The sequence below is a fragment of the Melopsittacus undulatus genome, chromosome 18, assembly GCF_012275295.1.
Source record: "Melopsittacus undulatus isolate bMelUnd1 chromosome 18, bMelUnd1.mat.Z, whole genome shotgun sequence".
NCBI classification, from domain to species: Eukaryota; Metazoa; Chordata; class Aves; order Psittaciformes; family Psittaculidae; genus Melopsittacus; species Melopsittacus undulatus.
In genome coordinates this window covers 1975575-1993753 of record NC_047544.1, presented here as the reverse complement: position 1 = coordinate 1993753, position 18179 = coordinate 1975575, and the positions used below count along the sequence as shown (strand labels likewise).

The 18179-nt window shown below is 52.0% G+C and overlaps 1 protein-coding gene across 1 annotated transcript; it reads left to right on the top strand.

The window, feature by feature from the left end:
• Positions 1 to 1671: 1671 nt before the first annotated feature.
• Positions 1672 to 16546, top strand: ARHGAP25 (Rho GTPase activating protein 25). The gene is made up of 11 exons (XM_034070462.1): positions 1672 to 1795; positions 6050 to 6243; positions 7890 to 7977; positions 8345 to 8464; positions 9468 to 9675; positions 11728 to 11860; positions 12498 to 12571; positions 12818 to 12939; positions 14015 to 14214; positions 14669 to 15219; positions 15938 to 16546. The coding sequence occupies exons 1-11, from the start codon at positions 1735 to 1737 to the stop codon at positions 16146 to 16148; spliced, it is 1962 nt and encodes a 653-aa protein (XP_033926353.1). The 5' UTR covers positions 1672 to 1734; the 3' UTR covers positions 16149 to 16546.
• Positions 16547 to 18179: the final 1633 nt, after the last annotated feature.

Below are 18179 nucleotides of genomic sequence, written 5' to 3'. Positions count from 1 at the left end.
GATTTGCCCTTTTAAAGTTCCCTTGGGGCATTTGGTGCAGGAACAGGCTGCCTGGCTTGACTGCTAACAAAACACCCCAGTATTGTGATGTCCTTTCCCACTGATGGAGGCAGCATCAGGTACCCGATGGGAGCATCCGTGGGGCAGCCGGAAGAGCCCTCTGGGTGTTTGTGAAGGGTTGGTTTGGGCTGAGCTGTTGTGGTGGAGCTGAAGTGCATGAATTTGAGCTAAATTACTTACTGTTCTCTTTCTAGAGGAGAGGAAAGTGCACGTGACATCCTGTTCACACAGGCAGGTGGGGAAAGGCTGTTTGCAATCTCTGCTGTATAAGAAAGAGAACAGATTGAAGAGAAAGGTAGGATTGAAACACACAAGTCCCTACAGCAGGTATTAACCAGAGGAAAAGTGTTTAATTCTAGGCCTTCTGCTTGGGGTACAGCAAAAACTGAGTTAAATCAGGCAGTTTGGGTCCAGAGCAGGGTATTGGGGTTAATGTGGTTCAAGCTTGGGCTGTTCCATTGCGCCAGCACCACTTTCCACACCATCACGTTCTCTGTAACCAGCCAGCAGTGGAATATGTGAGCAGGGGATCTCTGAGCTGGCTCCACTCAGTGCTCGAAGCAACAGATCCATTCCTCAGCTGGGATTAACCCACCAGGGCCCACCCTGGCTGTGCTGTGACCCCGAGAGCCACATCCTCAATTCATGCTGCAGCAGTAAGAGCAAAGCCTTTCCCAAACGGGAACCAGTGGCCTCTGTCAGCCCCTGCGCTCCCCACGTCCCTATTTCTGCTTCTGTACAGAGCAACTTCCCTCTGCACTGGGCTTGGGCTTTCCCAGCTTGGGGGGGGAATGGGATGGAGCCCTCCATCAAGCCTTCAGGACACGCTGCTTTCTGTTCCATTGGGGTGTTTGTGAGTGCCACATTGCAGTTATCCCGGGTCTCAAGAGCTGCATCCCAGTCTGATCACATTTGCAGCTGCACTGCCTTTTCTTTAGTGGAAAACCAGCACTAAATTGACATTTAGGAACAGGATACACTCACTGTTGTCAGCAGGGAAAGAGGCTTTGCTTGACCTGGTGGGGTCTGTGCCCACATCCCTTGACCATCACTGCTCTGATACCCACAGCCTTTCCTTTAAGAGCCCTTTCATCCCTATTCTGCTCATAGCACCGTTAGAAAATGGGTGTAAAAACCTTAAATCAGAGCTATCGAGGGCTGCAATAAGAGGTGCAAAGGACACCCATGCACTATAGGGATGCTCCAGGACATCCAGAGCCACCATCCAGTGCCATTTGGCCATGCTCTGCTCTGCTTTGCTGCCGAACACAACCCATCCCAAAGCTCCATGCTGGGCCATGAGCAGTTTTGCTGGTGCACCAAGGGGGACACCCACTTCCTCAAACACAAGGAGCAGAGCTCAGCACCGGGTAGGGTGCAGGCTGGTGCCACACATCCCTGCATCCACCAAGGAGGGGAGCGGAAAAGGAGGCATCTCCTTGGCATCATTGGGAAGGCAGAAAGGAGCTTCCGAGGAGAGCAGGGCAGGAAGGTACTTTTATGGGTTGTTCCGAGCCGCCCGCAGAGGAGGGAAGAGGAAGCACGTTGGCAAATCAACCCTTGCTGAGCTGTTGCTCTTGGTGCCGGGTCCCCATAGGACCGCAGGGCTTTGTTTCCGTCCGTCTCCTAAGCAAGGCCCCCCCATAAGAAAGCAGAAGCTTTTCCTGGTCCAAAATGTCCCTGAAGCTGCCACGGAACTGGGATTTCAACCTCAGAATGGATGCTGCCAAAATAGGTACCGTGTTTATGCTCTTCTGTTCCTGCTTCAGCCGTTTGGGGTCTGGTGGGTGCTTGTGGCCAAGCCCAGCTGCAGTTCTGGCTATGGCCCTGACCCAAACCCACTGCTGGCCTCCAGCTGGTTTTGGGACAGCAAATGAGGTGGTTTGCAAAGCTGTCATAGAGGGATGCTGTGAGCTGGGGCTGCCTCGGTAGGGTGGGAACGGAGGGACTGGGCATTATGGGGCTGCTGCCCCCCCATAACCCAGGTGTGGGGGGACCTCAACCACATGGGCTCCTTCTGCTGGTGCAGGTTGGAGGAAGCAATCTCACCCTTGCTCAGGTTTCTTCTCCCACCCCAACGTCATTGGTTTCCTCTCGCTGGTGGTGAGGAGCCCTCTGATGCCCATGCTGGGCTCTGTGCTGTGGGACAGCTTCCCTGCCTGATTTCCTGGCTTATCTCCTGCTTCTGCTCATGGCTCCAGCACAAAACCCACTTGGGAACCCCTCTGAGCCCAATGGCCAAAATACACAGGAGAACCAAGGCCTGCTTTGGGGTCAAGCATCCTCAGTGGCGAGGATGCTGTGATTGAGGAAGGGGTGCATGAACCCAACCCTGTGCATGCACTGGGGCAATCTGTGCTCCTGGCACTGGCCAGACCATGGTTGGGACACAGATACCTTGATTTCTCCCAGCAGCAGAGAGAATTGACCCTGATGCTGGTCTCTGTGTGCTTTGCATCAGCTTGGGATGTCATCCTGCCTGGTTTGTCTTGCAAAGGGCAATTTGGAATTCTATCTGAAGCTGTTTTCATTGGGGTGGTCGAAGCTTTGCCTCACACAAGGCCCTAATGAAGAGTCCCCTTGGGCTCAGCTGTGCACAGGATGAGGCCCTGGGCAGTTGAGGAGCTTTCATTCAATCCTAGAATGGTTTGGGTTGAAGGGACCTTAAAGCTCATCCAATTCCAGCCTCCTGACATAGGCAGGGACACCTTCCACTAGAGCAGGATGCTCCAAGCTCCTGTGTCCAACCTGGCCTTGAGCACTGCCAGGGATGGGGCATTCAGGATGGAGCCCTCAGTTAGTGCCATCATCTGCATTCATCACCCTGCAGGATAGTGGAGAAATCCCCATGTAGTCATCACAGAAGCATCCCGGGTTTCTACGTTGCCCATTTTTAGGGTTATTAATATTGTTTTGCACTGACATTATGGAGCAATGGCTAAATCCCATTGGCAGCTCGGCTCTTCTCTTGCTTTGGGGCTGGGGACCGGCCACTCCTGTCTATAGGGGTGCAGAAGGGATGTGACTTGCTTGTGGAAAGTATCTGCACATTAGTCACCCTTGCTGGCTCCTTCTGGCTTCAGGACACTTCCCCCTCCTCCCTCTGGGCCATGGTGGTGGCACAAGCAGCTTTTGGAGGCCCCAGGGCAGCTCTTCCTCACAAAGCTCTTCAGTTCAATGGAGGAGATGCCATTTGTGATGCTCATTGCAGAAGGGTTGGAATTGATGAGCTGAAAAGGCCTTTTCCAACCCCATTGGTTCTAGGATTCTTGTGGTGCTTTTGCCATAGCCAGCATCCCTCCTGTGGGGCAGGAGCAAAGGGGATGGCAGGGAGGGCTCTGGCCCAAGGCAAGGCTTTTGATGTGGATACCACAGTGGGAATTCCTCCTCTCTTCGGAGTCCCCATGGCTGGAGGGAGAGTGAGGATGTTATGGAGGAAACACTCACTTCAGAGGCCGTTAGCACAGGAAATGCTTTGGGAGGCACCACATTTGCTTTTCTGCCCCATAAGGGTGCAAGGAGCAGCCAAGTGCGGCAGGGATGTGGTGGTGATGGAGAGGGTTGCAAATGCTGGAGCATCCTGGTGGGAGCCAAGGGAGAAGCTGAGCTCTCAAAGCAGCTCCTCCCCATGCTCTGCATGAGCCCTGCCATAGGCACTGCATTTGGGTAGGAAGGAGCCTTAAGTGGGCCCAAGGCTCACATCCAAACCCATCTGGATGGCAGGGAGAGCTGGCTCACGCACCTCTGTGTGTGCACACTGTGCATGGACACGGCTAAGCCATGGCTAAGCCTCCGGTTGTGCTAATGCTAAAGAAAGGACCCAATGAAATGCACACCCCTTACAAGAGGGAGAGAGAACCCTGATTTCCTGCAAGGAACAGGCAATTTAAGCTTAAGGCTGAGAGCAGGAGGCACCCATGGGTAGCAGACTGATGGGGTGACTCCTTTCCATGGTGCAGAGCTGCTGCAGCTGTGGCTGGCTTACAGGGAGATTGGTGTCTGCAATGGGGGGCAGCAAACCATTGCCTTTTACATAGGACACGGTTTCTCTTTCCACATCTGGAATATCAGCACTGCTGGGCTGGGCTGAGCCTTGTGGGGAAGGGAGTTTTGGGAGCATGGAGCTGGTGGATGGAGACACATCCCTGATTTCCACCCATCAGGATGTGAGCTGCTTTGTAACAGCTTCACTTTGTATTAAGCCCTCATGGATATCAGTGCTTGGTGCAGAGCCCTCACTCTGCAAATGCGAGTGGTATCGGTGAATGTCAGCATCTCTGCTTCATCCAGAGCAGGCCCTGTGATGGGATAGGATTCGGGAAGGGATCAGAGTGCAGGATCACGGGAGAGCTGCTTTCTGCAGAATGGGGCTGGTTTGGAGCCAATCCATTTGGGATGTGCTCTTTGGTGATGGGCTGTGCCCTGCACTCTATAGCATCCCTGCTCCCAGCAGCTCCTCCACCCTGCACATCATTCCCAGAAGTCCTCATCCCTCAGGAGCTGGCAGCAGCCATGAGACGTGAAGGAACATGATGTACAGAGAGGAGCGATGCTGCTCCCGAGTGGTTCGCTGAGATTCATATGAGCACTTATGGGATTTGGGTAAATGCAGATGTTTTGGCAAAGTACAACGAGGCTGCCCAGAGCTTGAGGTGCAATCTGGGAACCCCTTTGGTTTCTGCATCAGGGTAATTCCCAGCACCAGCGGTTTTCAAGGGAAGCAGCTGGAAAATCCCTTTCTTACAACCGCATCCTCTGCAGGGGGCATCCATCCTGCATCAGCACACACTGAGGCACAAGCAGCATCCTCAGTGCACTTTTAGATCCACATCCTTGTTGGGATTTAGGGAAGGGATCTGCATCCTGTGACAGGTTTGAGGTGTGGAGGTGAGCTCAGAGTGCTCTACACAAGCCTGGCTCTGGAGGACCAAGGGTGTCTTGCTCCAAGGGGGTTCAGAAGGGGAAGGTGGGCACAATCCTGAACCTCGGAAGCAACTGGGCACTGGGTGCATGCTCCCTATGGGTGCCTGTGCATCACAAGGCAGCAGTGGGTGAGTTTCCTCCTCTTTTAAGCATGTCCTTTGCACTCAGGTCCAGGATTCACTGACACTCGTATCTACCACAGCAGCTCTCTGCTCTGCTGCCCAGCTCAGGCATCTGGGGGCAGAGATATGGGCCTGCAGCAGCTTCCCCCATCCCACAGCATTGCACAACGCTTCCCTCCCAGCTCAGCCCGAACATCCTCTGCCAGCAAATGCTGCTGGGCTCAGGGGGCCGAATCCTGCTCCACTCTCCGCACCATGGGACTCAGCCAGGTGCCACCAGCTCTGTGTTAGCAGGGGGATGTAGGACCTCGGGTGATGCCCTACATCACCTCCGGGTGTGAGGCTGAATTCCCCTGCAGTCATTGGTTGTGCCCCATGATAGATGCTAACTCTGCTCAGCTACATCAGCACTGGGGTCCTGTAGTGTGTGGTCCAGAGGCAAAAATCCCTTCTGGAAACATTCCCTCCCAAGCAGGCAATGATCCCTCTCACGGAAGCATTAAGTGATGCCACAGGCCCACGCTGCTGGTGCCTCAGTGGTGATGCATTGAGGACAGGATGCTCTGAATCCACATTGCATTACTTTGGAGACTTTCCACTCCCCTCGTGTGATTGCTGCCCATGGAAAACACGAGGCAAATCTCTCCCATCACCAAACTGCATCATCCAACCGGTTCCATTCCGAGCTGGGCCAGGTCCCGGTGCTGCTGTGGGCTCTTTGGGGTGGGTGTTAGGAAAACACCATAAAACACCCCCTGATGATTCTCTTCTCACTCGCACGCCAATCCCCCCCATGCAGGAAAAGGAAGCACCCGCTCGCAGATACTGCAGCCACTTCCTTCCAACCCCGCAGCCACCCGGCTCCGCTGCCGGAGCATCCCTCAGCCATAGGAGCTCCTGTGCCTTGTCCCCTTTGTGTCCCTATCCATCTCCTTCCCTGGCAGCGCGGTCCCGGAGCGTGATGAGCGGGGATGCAGCGGGGGCCGGGCCGGGTGCCCCCAGTGCACTGCAGCGGCCACTAAAGGATGGCTGGCTCAAGAAGCAGCGCTCCATCGTCAAGAACTGGCAGCAGCGCTACTTTGTGCTCAAGGGACAGCAGCTTTACTACTACAAGGATGAGGATGATGTCAAGCCACAGGTAGGAATAGGATGTTGGGCTTTGGCCCTCCTCAGTACCCCTCTTCTTGCAGGAAATGGTTTGGGATGGGGATGGGCTGAGGTTATTAAAGGGGTTTTCTGCCTCGGGCAGTACCAGAGATGAGAAACCCTGATTGGGAGCTTCATGGATGCACTTTCTTTACTGTGAGGGTGCTGAGGCACTGGCACAAGTTGCCCAAAGAAGTGGTGAATGCTCCATCCCTGGCAGTGTTCAAGGCCAGGTTGGACAGAGCCTTGGGTGACGTGGTTTAGTGTGAGGTGTCCTGCCCATGACAAGAGGTTGGAACTGAGCTTTAAGGTCCTTTCCAAACCAAACCATTCTATGATTCTACTTCAGTTCTTCAAGTGCCTGCAGGCAGTGGGTACCTCAGGGTGCAAGCACAGGACTGAGTCTGGCAGGATGCAGGTCCTATTTCTGGCTTTGCCCTGTGTCATGGTGACTGGGAGGAACTGCCTCCCCCGTTGTAAATGGGATGTAGAAACAGAAAGTGCTCTGCCCGTGACCCTGATGCATCACAGAACCCCAGCCTGGTTTGGGTTGGAAGGGAGCTTAAAGCTCATCCAGCTCCAACCCCTTCCACTGGAGCAGCTGCTCCAAGCCCCTGTGTCCAACCTGGCCTTGAGCACTGCCAGGGATGGGGCAGCCACAGCTTCTCTGGGCACCCTGTGCCAGCGCCTCAGCACCCTCCCAGGGAACAGCTTCTGCCTTATCTCCAACCTAAATCCCTCCTGTTTCAGTCTGAACCCATCACCCCTTGTCCTATCCCTACAGTCCCTGATGCAGAGCCCCTCTCCAGCATCCTTGTAGCCCCCTTCAGACACTGGAAGCTGCTCTGAGGTCTCCTCACAGCTTCTCTTCTCCAGCCCCAATGTTCTCAGCCTGGCTCCATACAGGAGCTGCTCCAGCCCCTGAGCATCCTCGTGGCCTCCTCTGCACTTGCTCCCACAGCTCATTCCAAGCCTCTCCGATCCCATCAATGATTCCAGCTGCAATCCAGGCCTTTGGAGCACTAAAAGTCCTCCCAGTGGCTTTCAGGAGGCTGAAGCTCCATGTCTGGGCCAGAGCCCTGTTTCCTCTGGTGCTGACTCACCCCCACTCAGTCCCCACGTGCCTCAGCTGCTCCCATCCATCCCCTCCAGCCAGGACCAGGTTGCCCATGTCCATTGTGATGGTTGGGGAAAGGCAGGTCCAAAAGCAACATCTCTTTTCCACTTTGCTTTCTTATTTCCTCTTCCTTTTCTTCTTCTTCTCTATTTCTCTGCTGCAAACTTTGGGTTGGGTTTGGGGTTTAAGTGATGCTGTGTTAAAGGAGCAGGTTTCCTGCTCCGGTGCTTTGTTAAGTGCCTTCTCCTTTGTACTCTCTTCTCCTGCTCCCATCATGGGTTAGAAAACACATGAGAAGGGAGGAAAACAAATAGGAAAAGGGCAAAATAACCATTCTGAGAACCCCTTCATCAGAAAAACTGGCACTTAAGAAGCATCCTTAATGTCTGAGAAGTAATACTTAGCAGATACACAAAGCTCACCAGCTCCTGCACCCTGCCTGTAAGAAAGGCTTTGATCCTCAATGCTTACACATGGTAGTGACAGGACACCTTTGCATCTCCTGCTCTGCTTTGTCCTAGGGCTGCCTGTCCCTCCAGGGAAGCACCATCAAGGAGGTGGCCAGCAACCCAGAGGAAGGAGGGAAATTCATCTTTGAGATCATCCCCGGTGAGGATGCTTCCCTCTATTGCATGTATTTGGGTCCCCCTGGAGTCCTTTGGGCTGCTCCTTTTGCTCCCCCTTCTTTCCAATGTCTCACAGTGTTGGGCTGTACATGAAAACTACCATCTTGCTTCCACTGTTCCCATGCTGGGGCTGGAGGAGGGACTGTACCCGGTGCCAAGCTGCACTGCTCAGCAGTTTCTGTTCCCTTCTTGCAGCCCTTCAAGGAGGTTGCAATACAAAAGCATTGCTTTGTTTCAGAGCCAAGCAGACATCAAGGGGGAAATTTGGGGCTGAAAGTGTTTGGGAAGGAAACCAAGCAGAAGAATGCATCTTTTCCCCTCTATAAATGATAATAAATGGTTCTTTGCAGGCTTCTCCGGAGAGCAGAGTCGGGCTGGGCAGGACCCCTGTGTGCTCATGGCTAATTCCCAGTCGGAGATGGAAGAATGGGTTAAATCCATCCGACGGGTGCTGGGATCCACATCAGGAGGTAAAGGAGAGCAGGGACAGCTCCTGGAGAGCCCATTTCTCCCTGCCTATGGTCTGCAGTGCAAGGGATTCAAAGCTAGGCTCATAAACCCATCCAACTGGGCAATGGAGCTGCGATGTGACTGCAACACCTTAGGAACCTGCTCCTAGGCCAGGCCCTGTGGTGCTGGGGCTGCTGCAAGCATGGGCAGTGTTAAGTGAATGGCAGCCAAGCACGAAGGGGTTCTGGGCTGGTTTCAAGCTCTTTTGCAACCTTCCTCATGGGATTCTTGCCCCCAGAAAATGTTGCCCTTGCAAAGAACCCTATTAGGGCTCACAGGTCCTGCCTTTAACCTGCCCATTTCCTTGCTTGGCTCTTCTTGCTCAGCCCATTCCTTCTGCCTCGGCCATGCAACCACCCTCCCCACACACAAGCAAGGCTTGTGGCAACAGCATCCTTGCTTCCAGCCCTCTCTGGGGATGCATTGATACCATTACAACAGTAAAGTATAAAACACGAGCCCACCAGACAGGAGCACACCATAAATTTGCCCACAAAGGAAGCAGCAAAGGTCATTCCAGCCACTTTTCCTATAAGGATGAACTCCTCCAATGCAGATGAACTCCTATAAGCAAAACCCACTGAAGGAATAGGGCTTTTAAGCTCTCTTCCAAAAGGACACTAACCTGGATTCTCACCCCAAGCCTCTCCTCCCTCCCTCTGTGCCTTGCCCTGACTGTTTCTATGCTGTTTTATAGGGTCCATGCCCTTCAGCTCTGTCATTGAAGCACAGGTTTAGCATCACCTAAAGCACAACACAATCTGCTTTCCTCTGCAGCCCTGATGTTTCCTGCCTCTAACTGAACCATGCTGTGCCCTGGGGGTGGCATCTGAAAGGAGCATTGCATGAGCCAGACACTTCCAAGGCATTGCCCTACCTGGCAATGCGACAACCACTGTCACGTTATCACCCAATGCCTTTAGCAAAGGGTTTGGGTACCTCTAACCCCTGTCCTTTCCCCAGCTGTATTCGGGCAGCACTTGGCTGAGACCATGTCCTACGAGCAGAGGTTTGGGCAGCACCAGGTCCCCATCCTGGTGCAGAAGTGTGCTGAGTTCATCCGGGAGCATGGTGTCAGTGAGGAGGGCATCTTCCGCCTCCCCGGCCAGGACAACCTGGTGAAGCAGCTCAGGGATGCCTTCGATGCTGGGGAAAGGCCATCGTTTGACCGGTAATGCTGGATCCCCCTTTTCCTGCTCATACATCCTCTATCCTGGGGGAAAGCAGCCTGTGACCCCCCCTTAGATCCCAGCAGTGCCCTGCAGGAAACCTGGGCTCTCCACAAGGGCTTGGTAAGGGAAGAGGATCCATTGGACACCCCCAAAACAGAATTAGAGGGTGCTGAGATTCATGGAAGTAAAGGGAAGGGTTTAGGGATAACCTGGCTCCATACAGCAGTTATTTGTGCAGGAGCAGCCAAAAGGAAGAGCCTACACAGCCCATCAGCTATGGACAGAGGCTTAGAGAAAGGAGAGCAAGTAAAGGACCACAGATAAGCTCAGAGAACACCCTGATGCGTGCAGGAGAAGTCATTCCTTTCCCTCCTACCCCATAGCCATGATATTTTCCTTCTGTTGCTTACAACCACATAGAGACATGAAAGAGATTTTGGCTGCATCCTCCTGACCCCCTTCCTCCCTCTTCCTCCTATGGCCCTGCCTATAGGTCTCAGAGAGGCTTTAGGAAGGTGTTTGCCATTGCTGTCTCTGCCATGTCCTGTGTAAAAGGAGAGAAGAGTGATAAACCCCTGGTGCATCTCTCTATAAAGCCCTCCTATGGCACCTAAAGTGAGGCCTTTGGTTTAATCCCTGCCCTGAGCTGAGGCAAGGAGTGCCCAGGCTGCTGCATGTGTATGAGGGTGCTTGGTACCGGCTCTGGTGATGCCGGGGAACTGCCCCATACAGGATCATGGTTTAGGTTGGAATGGACATTCAGAGGTCTCTAGAATGGCATCACCCCAGCTCTGGGAGCTGCTGGTAAAGTCTTGGATGCTTGGGGGAGAGAGGGACCCAAAAGGAGCAATGGGTTTAGACTGAACCAGGGGAGACAGAGGTTGGGTTTGTCCTGTTTTATACAGCTTTGATAGGGAAAAAACACAGGATTTTGGCCTAATTCCTCCCTGCCCTGTGTGAGTGGAGCCAGGGCTGCTCTGGCAGCACAAACATCCCTACCCTTGGGTTTGCAGCTATGTCCTGCTGGGAGCTCTCCTGTTGTAACCTGCTCATGGGTCAGAGGAAGGTGAAGCTTGCTTGTTATCCACTGGGGTATAGGGAGGGAGTTTGGCCCTTTCCCATCACCCTGAGCTCCATGCATTGCTATGGGGATCTCGGGGTCACAGTACCCCTTCAAACCATCTTCTTAGCAAGGAGAAAGGCCAAGAGTGGGGTTTTGCAGGGATCTGAATGCTCCACGTTCAGTGCTATGTTTGGGTTCACACATGGGTTCACAATGCCCAAGCATTGGCTGGGGGGGTGTTCGACAGCTCTTGTTGCAGTACCAATAGATACCTAATGGGGTGTATTGGTAGGCCCTACACAAACACAGCTCCGAAGTCCTCCCCTATGACCATGTGCATGTGTTAAACCCAATAGGATGTAAAAAAAACCCTAAACAATCCTAAAAATAAGTGCCCTGGGGGGTTTCTGCTGGAAGTTTATCCCAGTTCAAGCACTTCAAGGTGGGTCAAATGGGAGGCTCTGATCTTGACAGTGTCCCCTTGACATAATGTAAACTCTATGGTATGCAAAGCTGCAAACATCTGTCCCGGCCGCACAGCTTCAGTAATTGCTGTTCAACTCCACAACCCCAGGCAAGCTCCACATGGAGCAGCTCCTGCCAAGCACCAGAGCTTCCAACAGGATCCGCATGCAAAGGCTCACGAGGCAAACACTGGGTGTTCCAGCACCACAGGGGGGGAATCTCCACCAAGGGGTTATATTACTGATCAAATGCATCCAATAAGGTTGGATATAAGGAAGAAATTCTTTACTGTGAGGGTGCTGAGGCACTGGAATGGGTTGCCCAGGGAGGTTGTGAATGCTCCATCCTTGGTGGTGTTCAAGGCCAGGTTGGATGAAGCCTTGGGTGACATGGTTTAATGTGAGGCATCCCTGCCAATGGCAAGGGTTGGAACTGGACGATCCTAAGGTCCTTTCCAACCCTATGATCCGAAGATGCTCCCAGAGCAGGGTAGGGTTTGCTCAGCAGCTTGTGAACCCCACAGGGATACGGATGTTCACACCGTGGCCTCACTGCTCAAGCTCTACCTGCGGGAGCTGCCGGAGCCAGTGGTGCCCTGGATGCAGTATGAGGACTTCCTGCTGTGCGGGCAGGCGCTGGATGCGGATGAGAGGAAGGTAAAGGTGCTCCCGGGTCCCTGAGCTGTGCCTTATAAACTGTGTCATTCTCAGCCTGAGCTGAGGGAGGGCTTGGGGTGAGAGCCAGCAAGGAAAGAAAGGGGGTTTGGGAGAGGAAAAAGTGATGGGAACAGATGGGAACTGATGGGAACTGATGGGAACTGATGGGAACAGATGGGAACTGATGGGAACAGTTGGGAACTGGCTTTTCCTAACTCAATAAGTGACCATATAAGCCCCCTCCCCAAAATTCCACTCACGGATGCTGTTCCTGTACAGATACCCTTGGTAGCATGAGCTCTGTGACCTGCAGGCTTCAGCCCTGTGTTTCAAGGGCAGATGTTTCTTGTGGGGTGCTTTGGGGTTAAAACTGTCCTAAATGCTCATATATAAGGAATGCAAGAGATGAGGCATGATCTGAAGATGGGGCTGGAGGGGCTCCCATTCCCTTTGCTGGGCAATGGGCTGCCTCTTGCTGAGCACTGCACAGAAACGTCTCCATGTCCCTTGTTCTGTTGGAGAAATGGGATTTCCAAGAGGTGGGACCATGCAGGGATGGATGGAGTGGCCAAGAGCCACTCCTGGGTCTGTATAAACCTGTGCATCTTCATAGAGCTGTTTCTTCACTTGCATTTAGGGCCATGAGGAGCTCCTGAAGCAGCTGTCCCTCCTGCCCAGAGACAACTACAACCTCCTCAGCTATGTCTGCAGGTCAGTGCTCCCATTTGGGGTTGGTGAGCAGAGACATCATCCCAAAGGCTGAGGCTGACTCCTCTGGACAGAGCCCTCTTAGGCCATGGGTTGGTTCCCTTTGAGGCACCAGAGCCATGGTGGTTCTTCTGTTGATACCAGTAAGACCCAGCTCCAGTTTGCATGAATCAGGGTTTATAGCAGGGGGTTAAGGCTCCTTGCATCTTCCTTCTCTGACTGGGAATATTTGCCTTTGGATGCTGGCAGGTTTCTACATGAAATCCAGCTGAATTCTAGTGTCAACAAGATGAGTGTGGATAACCTGGCAACAGTGATCGGAGTGAACCTCATCAGACCCAAGAAAGAGGATCCTGCCATTATTATGAGAGGTAAAAGGCACTCCTGGAACCTGTGCCATAGGAGCACCTCCTATGCTGGAATACTGGGTTACATCCACGTTTTCCACAGTAGACCCATGGATAGAAGCCAGACACATGCCTGGGTGCAGGAAGTGCAGCAGGGGAGGGTAAAGCCACACGTTAGTTAGGTTATAAACATGTTCATAGTGACCATTAGGAATTGCATTGTGTGTTCCCTCCATACATTCCAAACCATTGAGGAACTTGGTGAAGTCACCTTTCTTTTGCTGGAAGCAGGAATCCCAGGGACAAGGCCAGATGCAACAGAACTATGTTAAGGCCAAAGGATGCTCTGCTCTGCAGGCATCACATGGGAATGGCAGGGATGTTCATCTGCCTGCTTGTATAACTGATAACTGTAGTTTGCTTGTTGAGGCAAAGCAGCACAATCTGGGGCTCAGTGCAGCTCAGGCTCCAGTCCTGGTTGCTCCATAGGCTACTCCTGCTGTTCTAGGGGGGATATGAAACTCTCTCCCTTTGGTTGGTTTTATGATCCTGCTTCTTGTCTTCATTTCCATGTGCATTTCCATCTTGGACACCAGAAACACCAGCTAGAAATGGAAGTGTTGCTGGAAGAATCATAGAATGGTTTGGTTTGGAAGGGGCCTTCGAAGTTCATTCAGTTCTATCCCATTGCAATGAGCAGGGACATCTTCACCTAGACCAGGTTGCCAGGAACCACATCCAGCCCAGCCTTGGATGCCTCCAGGGATGGGGCATCCACCATGTCTCTGGGCAACCTGTGCCACTGTTTTAGCACCCTCATTGTAAAGGATTTCTTGCTCACATCCAGCCTGAATCCCCCTCTTTTAGTTTAAAACCATCACCTCTTGCCCTGTCACAACAGACCCTGCTAAAAGTCTCTCCCCATCTTTCTTATAGACCCCTGTTAAGAACTGAAAGGCCACAATGAGGTCTCCTTGAAGTCTTCTCCAGGCTGAACGATCCCAACTCCTCATAGAAGAGATGCTCCATCCCTCTGATCAACACCAAGCTGTCCCTAGCCTAGCCTGTGTCCTGCTGACAGAGCTCTCCTCTCTTGCAGGCACCCCACAGATCCAGAAGGTGATGACTGTGCTGATCAGTGACCATGCAAACCTCTTCCCCCCATCCAAGGATGTGCCACCCTCCCCTCCCACCCACAACAACGACAAGAAGGCACCAATCCTGCGCAGCTCTGTGGGCTGGGGCGCTGCTGAGGACCCGGCGGTGGCCAGGGCTGATGCATTGATCCAAAGGCAAACGGTGAGGCTGAATCCCCAAGCCCTATGTTAGAGAATGTGGGATTCATTCTGATGGGATCTAGCAGGTCAGAGAGCCATTGAAAGCTATTAATAGGGGAAAGAGCTAGAATGGTCATCCCTGGAATATCTACATCAGGCAAATGGTGTAGAGAAACTTCCCACTTTCCTATGGAAAATCCACTGTTCTGGGAAAAACTGGAGTTTTTCAGCAGAACAGATGAAACCTTCTCAGTTCCTGCTGGTGAAGGGAAAACATTGAGGATTAAAGGCTTTTCTCAGAAGGAATCTCTGCAACAAATGGGAAACGTGGTGCACGGCACAAGTTCTTATGGAAAACTTGTGGCCATTCCCATTGGCATGTTCAAGGGGAAGAACTGCAGTGGCAGGGGGCTGCAACCTGTGTCTGCTCCCAGAGCAGGACGAGGCTCTCCTAATGCCATGGGTCTGTTTTCCAGAGAGATGACCTGAATCCCAGCCCTGCTCCTGGACCAGCTGCCAGCTCAAGTGCACCCAGAGAAGATAAAGGGCCCAAAGATCCACTGGGAATGTGGAAAACACAGACAAGGAAAAGAACTCAGACTTTACCCAACAGGAAACCTGCCCTGGCAGCTGCTTCCGCAGGGCAGAAAGGCAGCAATGACAGGAATGACTCATTGGAAGGCTGGAAAAGCTCTGCTGGGAGCAGCCTGCGCCCTGTGGTTCCTGAGGGACACAAGAGAACGTTGTCTCATGATCTGTTTAAGCTGCTCGACCTTCACAGGGCTTCAACCAATGATAACATTCCCACTTCCCAGGCAGAGAGTGGGGAAGGCAGCGGCTCCGAGAGGGAATTCCTGCCTTGTCCCAGTCCCAGCCATGAGCCAGAGGACAGAGCCAGTGCCACCAGCAGCCCTGCCGAGGTGGCCAAGCCTGATGAAGAGAGCAAGGAGTCCCTGCAGAACATGGTCCTGAAGCTGGAAAGAGAGATGGAGCTACAGAAGAAAGACTACGAGGAGCAGATTAGAAGGTAACACAGGGCAGGGTGCTGGGGTAAAGGCTGAACCTGGTGACCTTGAAGCTCTTTTCCAACCTGGTTGATCCTAGGATTCTGGAGAGTTTGAGGTCTCCAGCTCATGTTGTTACAGATGTACCTGTTATTCATGAGCCCATAGCATTGCACAGATTTATTTGCCAGTGATGCTATGTGTTACAGCACTCACTGATGATAAAATGGAGCATTAGGCTATCTAAAAGCCAATGCTCATGTGCTGTACTCTCATGATGTAGTTGCTAATGTTATATTACTAGTCTACAGCTCTTATGACATCATTGTATGGCACTGTGATGCTTCTGCGATAATCACACTATCACAATTCCTGTTATTACTATATGATTGTACAGATATGTTATCCAGAATTCAGTACATTTTTAGTTGCAACCATCAGTGTTGTATAGCTTCACATATTGTTAACATGTTATTAGATACAAGGTGTATTGATTTATTGCTTTATTGCATCATGGTATAGAATCATGCAATAGTTTGGGTTCAAAAGGACCTTAAGATCATCCAGTTCCAACCCCCTGCCATGGGCCATTGTGTGGCCATTGAGGGTCAGGGGATCAGGACATCACCTCTGTTTTCTTTTAGTGCTGAATGACACAGAGGGCAGACTCCTTAAGAACCAGATGGTGGCTTCCCAGCACTCTTCTGGTCTCATCCTTACATGTCCCATCTCTGTTTGCAGTCTTGAGAAGGAAAACTATGAAGTCTGGACCAAACTGCTGAGGCTGAATCAGGACATAGAGAAGGAGAAGAAGAAATCCGAGCAACTGGAGCTGAAGTTGATGAACGTGGAGCGCTCATGGGAGGAGATGGAGAAGAAAAACAAGATGCTTGAGGAGGAGATTCAGAACTTGGCTAAATCCACAAGCAAAAGTGATGCTAAAACCAACTAGAAGACAGCTTTGCATAGCTGCATGAGTGCACAGGAATCGCCAAGCAGGTTCAGAGCCAGGGACTTGTATTGGCCCATGTTCTGCTACTGCCCATGGGCTGGGTTGGAGGAAGGAGCCCAGAAGTTACAGGGTGATTTATGCTCTGAAACAGGAAGTTTCGAACATGTTCTTTAGCTTTTTTTGGGTGTTTTTTGCAACTCCTCTTTCAGCTGCTCAAGGAACCTGTAGAACAGAACACCTCTTGCTGCTTAATCGGAGCATTGAGCATCCCTGCTGCCAGCCAGCTGGCTCCTTGCTGGAGATACCTCCAGTGCTTCTGAATGGGACAAAGGCCATAAATCCTGGATCCATGGAGTTGGAAAAGCCCCAAGGTCTGGGGTGCCTGGATGGTGGTGGTGAATGCTGTTGGGATGCTCACACCAACACATACAGTTGGTTATTGCTCTTATAGAGCAAGAGAAGCCCAGGCAGCCTGTGGGGCCCATTAGGAGGTCTCCTACAGCATCACCTGCTCTGCTGTGCCAGACTCATCAATATCAAGGTATAAAAATCACAGTGCCATAAACTGCTCTTTAGTTACGTGGCTCTTCAGCTATTATGAATCACTGTTCCTTAAGCAGGGCTATTGATGAGGCTTTGGAGAGCACTTTCACACTCCCAGACACAGGGAGAGTCCATCAGCAGCTTTACCTGGTACAGAAAAAGGGGCTTCTGTGTATTCCCTGATGGGCTAATTTCAAAGAGCAACAGATCTGGATTTATTTCCTGCCTCTGCTTTTGTCTTCCATCATTTCATCAGCACACAACAGGATTTCCACAGCCACTGTGATGGAAACCTGGGTTCGACCCTGCTGATGATGCTGGGTCTCTGCTGTCACTTGCTGCCATCAGTGTAAGGACTCACTGGGCCATGGTACCACTGTGGCTGTCTCTAAGCTTGTTTGCCTTCCAGTAAGTTGCCTTTCCCCAGTGCCGTGATGCTGCTGAAGCTTTTGATGGAGGAAAGAAAACAGCAGGACTCTGGAAGAAAACCTTTTCCTCCTCATTTATGTGGCACAAAGCCCCAGCCTAGAGCATTCCTGGGAATAGAAATGGGAAAACCACATCAGTTCTGAGCTCCCAAGCACGATGCCTCTGTGCCAAGCAGGGTGAGGTTAATGCAAACCCTGCATTACTGCTGCTGAGGACTTGGGTTTGGTGATAGAGAAGTTCAGCTGCAGACATGCTTGGCAGAGCCTGCAGGGAAGAAGACTGGGGAGAGAAAGGGAACTTGATGTGAAAAAAGGGAGATGGGAGCAGGAATGTGTTATTAGAGACTAAAAGTCAATATTGGGTATATAGCCTGTCTGTATTATAGAGCCAATATTTAATCAGATTAAATTGGATGAATACGTTTCAAATCTGGTGATCTGAAATCTCAGTCAGATCACTCCTTTCTATTGGAGCAGAGGGCCTGGACCTGCTGGTGCTGAGCTCCACAGCCTTGCAGAGGGATGGGCAGTGCAGAGAAGAGCCCCAAGGAGCACAATGTGGCCTCCACCAGGCTCAGCCACCTTCAGAGATGAGCAACCCAAAGCTCCCCTTCATGTCCCATAGGCTACAACTGCTTTCTTGTCTCTTTGAAGCCCCACTAACACCACTGGGGCTGCAAGCCAAAGATCCCACCATGTACCTATGGGAGCCACATCTTCCTGTCACCGAATCAAGAAGCATCCAAAGTGCCCATGGGATGCATTTTGCTTGCCATCATTTCAAGGCAACTGTTCCCATTCTCACTTCTTCCTTGTGGCTCTCAGAGCTGCTCCAGAGTTTGTTTTCTACCTCGACAAGAAGCTCATTCCTAATGTGAGCAGGAAGCTTGGGAATCACTAAGGGAGAAACGCATCCATCGGGTGCAGGGGAAGCATCAGGGACATCTGGGCTGGAAATGCCACACGCTCCTTGCTGCAAAGATCAAGGGTGTGAAGAGGCAAATAATCCCTTCCCAGCGATGGGAGTGACGTGGAGAGCCTTGGCTGGGGCTCACAGGGC

Bases quoted from the DNA above. Each gene is read 5' to 3' on its own strand.
- ARHGAP25 (XM_034070462.1), top strand. From the start codon at position 1,735: ATGTCCCTGAAGCTGCCACGGAACTGGGATTTCAACCTCAGAATGGAT. The intron at 12,572-12,817 runs GTCAGTGCTCCC...GGATGCTGGCAG, and splicing joins CTCCTCAGCTATGTCTGCAG to GTTTCTACATGAAATCCAGC. The intron at 15,220-15,937 runs GTAACACAGGGC...CTCTGTTTGCAG, and splicing joins TACGAGGAGCAGATTAGAAG to TCTTGAGAAGGAAAACTATG.